Raw genomic sequence first — 8,747 nt, forward strand, 5'->3', positions numbered from 1 at the left:
TCTCACTGTTAGAAAGTCTGTTCTGAGGAAACATAATTCCAACTCTGTGTCTCACTGTAAGAAAGTCTGTTCTGAGGAAACATTGTTACAACTCTGTGTTTCATTGTAAGAAAGTCTGTCCTAAGGAAACATTGTTACAATTTTGTTTCTAAGAAAGTCTGTCCTGAGGAAACATTGTTACAACTCTATCTCATCGTAAGAAAGTCTGTCCTGAGGAAACATAGTTACAACTCTGTGTCTCATTGTAAGAAAGTCTGTTCTGAGGAACATTGCAAAGAATATAGAGCATAAACATACATCCTCAACTGGCCCAGAATACATTTATTTAACATTTTGTCTATGGACTAGAAGAAGAAGGTGCCAGAACTTTGAATTTGGGGTTGATCCCTTTGCTTTTTAACTATGACCTGCAAGGTGTTTCTTGTAGAATAGACACTGACATTTTGATAGTTCATCTCATTGCTTCTTCTATTTAGGAAAATATGTTATTTCCTGGCTAACAAGGTTCCTTGTTCTCAGACACTCATCTGTGAAATGTAATACAGTGAGAGACAGTGAGACAGAGACAGAGACAGACACACACACAGAGGCAGAAACAGGCACACAAACACACACACACACAGAGGGGGGGGACAGACAGAGACAGGTAGACATTCACAGAGAGAGACAAAGAGACAGACAGACAGACACACTGAGAGACACAGAGACAGACAGACATATATGTAGAAAGAGACAGAGACAAATAGACACATATACACACAGACAGACACACAGAGACAGAGAGATATACACAGAAAAGCAGACACAGAGAGGGAGAAATAAAGAGAGGGAGAAGGAGAAGAGGGAGAAGGGGGGAGAGAGAGAGAGTAATTTTATCTGCCCTGGTGGCTGTGACAGGCTGCCAGCGGCCAATGTTTCCTTCAATGTCAGCACTTGTCCTGGAGTGGTATGTGCTTCTCAAGCTAGACTGGCATCGCTGGAGTGTCCTGCAGAGCCTGGGGCCTTGGCAGCTTATTTGTGAAATAACCTCAGCTTTGCCGAAGACTTCAGCCTGCCACACACAGATACTGGTTATGCATAATAGTGAAAGGGCAATCGCTCACAGACCACACCTGCCTAGGGGGAAGTATCTTAATGAATAGGAAAGCCATACAGGAAAATTTAAGTCTGAGATTAACAAACTATAGCCTGCAGGAAATTCTGCTCCACTGGCTGTTGTTGTAAATAAAATTTTCTTGGAACACAGCTGTCCTCGCTTACTATCCTGCTGATGGCTGTTTTTCCTCTGGAATCATAAGGCTGTCTAGGTGCATCAAGAGCATTTGGCTCTCAAGCCTGGAATAGTCACTCTCTGTCTTTTATGGGTCTGCTGCACTGAGGGTTTGCTTTGCATGACTAGAGGGTTGGAGAGTATGAGAAGCACCCCTAGTTTTCCTCTTCATTCACACGGGGAAAAACATGCTTTTCTTCAATGTGCATCTCCACCCAGTACAACGCTGTGAAAACCGACTTCCCTTGCAGCTACAGATAGCTACGTGACACTGGTGACTTTGGTCAGTGACATTCTACCAGGGCGTCTGGATAGCCATCCAGCTCTATGTCCTCCTCTTCCTTCCTTGGGGGACTGGGTGATGTGGCAGATGGAGCGTGGTCAGTACACAGTCACAAGGTGACAAGGTGAGATTAAAAGCCATAGTAAAGCTGGGCATGGTGGCGCATGCCCTTGATCCCAGCACTCAGAGGGCAGAGGCAGGTGGATCTCTGTGAGTTTGAGGCCAGACTGGGCTATACAGTGAGTTAGTCAGGCTGAGCTGAAGTGCACAGATTCTGGTCCCTGAGGATTTCTTTGTTAACCCTGGACTGCCTACTTCCAAATGCTTATTACATCATAAAAGCCAAACTACTTTTTTTTTTTTTTGCGATCTATGTCTACTTAGAATTTACATAAGGAGCTATAAAGACAGAGACAAATATTTAATCCCAGTCATTGATGCTTTGGGGCGAGTCTTAACAAAACGTGAAACTTAAAGTTGCCTCAGCTCTTAAATCCTGTGACTTCATAAACAGAACCTAAAAACTAGAACCCTCTAGTGCCTTGATGAAGAATGATACAGCGGATAAGATCTTCAGATCTGTTGAAGGTCTGTTCTTCACAAGAGGCCACTCCCACAGCACGTCAATTTTAAATAAAATCTCCGTATAATGCTCAATATAATAAATATGAATAAGAGTACATACCAATGCCCCATAAGATGGTACCTAGCAATGTTCCATTTTAAATATTATTATACTAGGGTATAAGCATTAAAGAAAAAATGTAAGCCTCAGACACCCATCTCAAGGCTGTTCCAATGAACCCTCCTGTGTTTCTCAGAAGGTCCAATGCGGCAAGCCACCTGAATTCCATAGGGTGGTCGTCACTGAAACTCTCCCACATAAAGAGGGGCATTATAGGATGAGAGCTGAGGAGCACTGCAGACAAGTCCTAAAGAACACGGTCGAGGAACTAAAAGCACTTCTGTTCCCTACGGATGAGCAAGCCTCTCTAAGAATGAACCCGAAACACCGGCTGGTGTCAGCCGTGGCTCAGGCCTTCATTAGGTATGACGTCATGAAAATGATGCAGCATACTGATTTTCATAATCATTGTCATCACAATGCCAGCTAGCTCAGCTCCTGCATTCAGGATAAACACCAAGCTCCTAGTACTGGAGAGCCAAATATGCAGCCATCTCTGCTCTGTCCCACCCGGGCATTTTCCACTAAGCAACAAATAACAGAGAAACACATGTTACTCGTGTACAGCAATGGAGAAGGGGCGACAATAGCAAGAGGATCCAATGCTTAGAGGGTGAGCACCAGGACCCATGGAGCTCTAACGTGTTTTTCTAGACATGTTTATTTTGTGTCTGGAGGACTGAGAGGCTCAGCTGGGTAGTGTCTGCTGCACAAGTCTACGACCTGATTTCGGTTCCCACCACTCACATAAAACCAAGGCACAGTAGTGTATTCCCATAACCCCAGTGCTGGGGCAGTAGAGACACAGGCAACCCTGGGGCTTGCTGTCCAGCCATTACAGTGTACTTGAGCATGCTCCAGAGTCAGTGAGAGACTGCCTCAAAGAATAAGCTGGGAAGCAATCAGGAAACACATCTGAGGCTGACCTCTGGCTTCCACATGATCTGACTATGGAAAGGTGTGCTTAGTGTGCACAAACACGTACATGCGCGCGCACACTAAACACTTGCAGGCTGAGAGAGGTAGACAGTTACCTGAGAATGATCTATCAGCAGAATTAGCCCTTTCACCACACTGACAGGGTCGCCAGATGCCGACAGCATTTTGGACATCAAATCACTGTATCCACTGAAAAAAGTGACAGGTCTGAGCTGAACATCAAACAGGATGGCTGACATGCCGGCATAGGAGTCAAGGTTTTCCTCTCCTTCATCGGGAGTGGCTGCAATTAAGCTTTCCAGTCCTTGTGCTTCAATGACCACCTGGGGAAGAAAGGGTACAAGGTTGGACCACTGCTCCCCACCTGCTCCATAATGATGGAGATGCCTCCGAGCTACGAGGAGGACGTTTTCAGGACCAAAACCTAAATATCTTCTGTAACTAGGCAAGAATTGAAACTAAACCTCTGTGTCTGAACATAATGATAATTAGTCTTCGCCATGTAATCTTCATAACCACCTTTGGCTGTATGGGAGATTTGATTCATTTAGATGGGGTGAAGACAGGTAAATATTCACTAGTGTGAGGCAGAGGCCGGGCTCAGATGCCTCCTCTGTGACTGCAAAGGCCACAAGTGTTCTGGTGGAGGGCACCATCCGAGACGTTTATCTCCTGACTCTGTCTCATAGAGTGGGCCTGCCATTTTTGTGAGCCTCTGCAAGGAGATGGAGAGGCAAGGGCAGTGCTGCCCAGTCCGCTGCTCTGAGAAGCCACACCCACACCCCTCCACATCACAGTTTCATCCCTCCCCATGAGATGAGGTCACACCATGAGGAGGTTCACGCCCTGATGACCAGTAGGTAAGGAATCCTGCGTATTTTTCATCCTGCATAGTCAGACACTACCCACTGTGTGTTTGGCATTCCCAGGGCATATCAGAGAGCAGATGGCAATGCCTCAGCAGGGAGGGTGTGGGATTCTGACCAGGGTGCTATTGAAGGATGTGGACGTTTCATATGGATGGGCATTCAGGTTTTCATAGCTATGGATCATTTTTGAAGCTTGAATATTCCTTAAATCAAAATGATGGCATAATTCATAATAACGATACATCATCATTTAATTTTGAACTAAAATTCTACCAGTTTTCAACTGCCCACACTTAATTCTTTCCTCCCCTGGTAGCACTGGAGACATAGAAATGAACTCCTTAAGAGCTGTACACTGTTATGAAGTTTCTTGTAAGGGGAAGTCAGTCTCTACAGAGATGAACAAAACGGCAAACACGCGTACATTAAATACTCAGAACTACCCACGGGACATATCTGTGAGTGACGCTTGACTAGCAAATCCTGGCTCAACTCAATTCTGCCGATGCAGGTGTGTTTGGAGTTACAGACAGACGTCTGGGAAGTGGAGCGAACCAACTATGTCAGTTTCAACTTCGGATTTGGAACTTTACGACAGAAGCCACCATCAGCTTACAGACATATTCTGTAACGCTGCTCTCAGAGTGTCACTGTCCTCCAAGCAGTTTCTACCACTGACAACTCATGGGCCATGGGGTACCTGACTGCCGTGAAGGTCTGCTTTCCCGATGTACTGGAAGACGTTCAGGTTACTCCTCCTGAGAATACCAGAACCAGAGTACAGGATGTCAAGACTGTAAGTGGATGCTGCATGAGGACTACCTAGTGACAAAACACAGGGCTCAGTGATGGCTCGGCAGCGCTAATGAGAGGGGTGAGCGGGGGTGGGGGCGGGGGGGGAGCTCTCCAGGTGTCACCTACGTTCTATGTAGCCAGTATAGGTGGAGGAGGACCCACTCTTGGAGAAACGGTCATAATTGTGAGCAACCATCTCCTTGAGGACTCGACGGACCATTTTGCTGCAATACAGAAGAGAAGACTTCTCATTCATGGAAATGTCTGGTTCCCAAATCAAACTGGGAATGCGACCAAATCCTCAGTGTTATAAAAAGAAGGCCACATTTTCCTCATGCCACCAGACTAAAAGAAGTGCCAGCTGGGCATCGGTGGCAAGATGAGGGCTGTCCCCTTCATTCCTCACATAGCCGAAACGGTTTGGTGTCAAAAGGACAGAGGGTAAGGATTCCCAGTTAAGATATGTCTTCGGCTGACTGATAGATGCTTTGGGCAGAAAACACATTGAATCATCATAGCTGTGTTGTTAAAATAGTGTATGAATTTAAGGAAGCTGCGCTACACAGGAGGCTGAACACATTTTCTTGACTTTTTCTATACCTTCCAAAATCACCATAGCAGATGAGGCAGAACAGTACATTTCCAGGACTGCTAGCTTTGTATTGTCTACCACAGGAAAAGCTCAATAAAGCCCGCAGGACGAGTCTCTCCTCCAAAGTGTTCACTCTTACTTCAGGCTTGCACAGATCTTTTTGTTTCTCACTGATCATACTAATTTATCAGTAATAGTAAAATTAAAACATGTCAAAATCCCCCCCCTCCAAAAAATAGGTCTGAGGCAGAAACACGACGCAAGAAGGAGTGGAACACATATCTCCCTATGCGCCGGTATCAGCCACTCACTAGAGTCGTAGCTTAGAACTGAAAAGGTCATGCCATCAAATATTCAGAGGGTTTCCATGTGGATGAACACTGCACACATTCTGCTGTGCTCCAGAGACAAAACCGGAGCCAGTGAAGGCATCAGTGTGCAGGAGGACACAGTAATGAAGTCCCAACAGTGGCACAGAGTTGCCAAGTGGAGTGAGCTTCCTGACAAGGGGGAGAGTCAAGAGGAGTCTGGTACCACTTGCCAGGAAAAGAAAAAAAAAAAGAAAGAAAGAAACACACCGCTATACTGGAAAGAGGTTCATATCAAGCAAGGTGAACCTCAACATCCCTTTCAGCTTTACAGTTTGTGTGTGTGTGTGTGTGTGTGTGTGTGTGTGTGTGTTTTCTGAGACTGATGTAAACATTTGCAATGGCTTCTTTCCATTTCCTAGGCTGCTCTCTGCTCACTACCTCCTCTTTCCTGTCTCCAGATTACCAGGTTTCCAGAGCAGAGGCATCAAATACACCAGGGCCTCCTCCAAGGAGTGTCACAGAACAACAAAGAAACACAAGAATCTGAGCCACACAGGCCCGAAAGGCCCTGCCTCCTTCCGGCTCCCCTCCCCTCTGCCCACTCCCCTCCCTCTGACTGCCCTGCTCCTCTGTCCCTCTTACTCTACTCCTTGTCCTCCTCCCTTCTGCTTCTAATCTCCTTCCTCTTATTCTGATTTCCTTGTCCGCTCACTCCCACCAATCCCAGTCCTGTGTCCTCTGCTCTAAGGAACAGCCACCCTGGGCCATTGATAGAAGTTTTCAAACTTCCCCACATCTGAAAAGTTAAGACGAAAGAGCGTTTGCTGAGGACATGCTCTGTCTCATTGTGCTACTTACAAAAATAGTCCTGTTGAAAGTGTAATCAGACGTTAAAACATTCCGAACATAATTTACCAATCCACCCCAGGTTCCAAATCTCCACCAATGAAAGGCACACTGTTTTATCTGACTCACTTAAGAGTTTCTTTGGGGAAATTTGGCATTCGTTGGATTTATGTAACACTCCCCTGTGCAATGACCAGGTCATGATTATTAACTATGTGTGCACCGTATCAATATACAAATCGGCTTGAGTAGCAAGAGGCATACGGAATACATCATACCTTGAAGGCATTTCAAAATTCAGGATGTCTCGCACAAAGGTGAGCATGTACTTATTCATTTCTTTGGGAAGTTCCCCAATAGACAGCAGAATGTTCTTCACGTCCATATAGGATGGGTTGTTCTTCAAGATGACAGCAGCAGCAGCCGTGCGCACGGTCTTTTCGTGGACCTTACGATTCTGGTGGTATATCCTGTTCAAGGTCTTCTTCACCTATTAGAAGATGCTTAATCTCAGTACACCCATGGAGTTTAAGGTTGATATTGGAGGGACAGTGAGGTGAGCCATCATGTAAAGGTGGCTGTGGCCAAGCCTGACAACATGAGTTCAAACCTCTGGACCCACATGACGACGGGGAGAACTGACTTCAAAAGGTAGCTCTCTGAACTCTCCATGTGTGCCATGGTGAACTCTCTCTCTCTCTCAATAAATTAATACAATAATTTAAAAATTGATATTGCCGTGAAAATAGCAAGTGTTTATTTAGATATATGTGTGTGTGTGTGTGTGTGTGTGTGTGTGTGTGTGTACTATTACATTTGCTAGATTCCTTTGCAATTAGGCTGATTCCATGTGACTAGGCTAGCATGGACCATGAACAGAACTGATGTGAATGGCTCTCAGGCGGAGGCAGCTAAGACCTGCCGTCTTCTGCATCTCTTTTATGACTGCTGTGAACACATGGGCTCATATCCTCCTACCCATGTTAGACACAGCATGAGGAGCAAACTGTGGGTCAGCTGTGAGGGTTTTCAGTTCCTGTGTTATTGCGACAGTGCTTGGCATTACCTACTCTAGACCCCAAGGTTCCTGCTGTGGCGATGGGAATTTGAGGGGGAGAAGGCAATAGGAACTGATATTTTCTTACAGTACAGTACCTCAGGTTCTGTTCCTCTCTTTTTCAATAGAAAATTTAATGTGCCTGTTTCCAAAAGCAGTTTTATGTGCACGCTAAAAATAGAAACAGTTTCTAAACATCCCCAGGCCCAACTCATGTGCAATCCCCTAATTTGGCATTCTGCACCAATCGCTATGGGTTGAATGTGTCTCCCCAAAGTTTATGTGTGGCCATCAGTATGGTGGTAGTACGGTGGCAGGACCCTAGACAGGTGGGGTCTAGTGGACCAGAATTAGGTCACAGAAACATTGCCCCCAGAGAAATAAATACAGGTTTCACGGGGCTACTTTAGTTCCTTCAAGAATTGCTTTCTATAAGGGATTGCAGCATCTCCCTTGAATCTTTATTCTACACATACCAGGCCATTTTCTTTGGTTCTCCTTTCCTCTTGCTTTTTTCTATCTCCTCAATTTTGCCCTTGCTCTCAGACTTGTAAGAGTTCAATAATTCACCCGAGAACAAACACCTGGGAGAGAACCACGCAGAATGACAGCAAGGTTGGTCTTTCTTAAAAGCCCACACCTCATGCTTCACAGCCAACTGTCTTTCATACAAAAGTGGCAAGAGGACACTCAGCTTCAGAGAGCATCCTCAGTGGAAAACACTCTCTGCACCGAAGCTCTCCCGGCTCTAACAAAATCACAATGCTGGCAGCTTCTAGAACACCATACGCAAACAAGTGAGACCACACAATCCAGCCAGCTGAAAACGTTACCAATGTTCTGAAATGTACAAAAGCAAAGATATTTCTAAGGAGGATTTAGCTACCTGGCCAACTCCCAGAATTTGTTTCTTAAAATAAGAAGATGTGTTTCAGGATACAGGAATTATCCATTCAAAATGTGAGGCTGATTTCAAACAGCCTTAAATACAACTTAAGAGTTATTTCTATCTGGGCGATGGTGGCGCACACCTTTAATCCCAGCACTTGGGAGGCAGAGGCAGGCGGATCTCTGTGAGTTCGAGACCAGCCTGGTCTACA

General features: G+C 45.5%; 1 protein-coding gene across 1 annotated transcript in view; it reads right to left on the reverse strand.

Moving 5' to 3' along the window:
• The window catches only part of Mttp (microsomal triglyceride transfer protein), a 38,710-nt gene that overhangs the window by 7,542 nt on the left and 22,421 nt on the right, over positions 1-8,747 (reverse strand). The window contains exons 12-15 of the mRNA XM_005357339.1: positions 6,869-7,080; positions 4,968-5,065; positions 4,747-4,868; positions 3,273-3,500 (exon numbers count right to left, since the gene is read on the reverse strand). Of these exons, the coding sequence (XP_005357396.1) occupies positions 3,273-3,500; positions 4,747-4,868; positions 4,968-5,065; positions 6,869-7,080 (660 nt within the window). The remainder of the gene's footprint in view (positions 1-3,272; positions 3,501-4,746; positions 4,869-4,967; positions 5,066-6,868; positions 7,081-8,747) is intronic.

Source organism: Microtus ochrogaster, chromosome 21 (assembly GCF_000317375.1).
Source record: "Microtus ochrogaster isolate Prairie Vole_2 chromosome 21, MicOch1.0, whole genome shotgun sequence".
NCBI classification, from domain to species: domain Eukaryota; kingdom Metazoa; phylum Chordata; class Mammalia; order Rodentia; family Cricetidae; genus Microtus; species Microtus ochrogaster.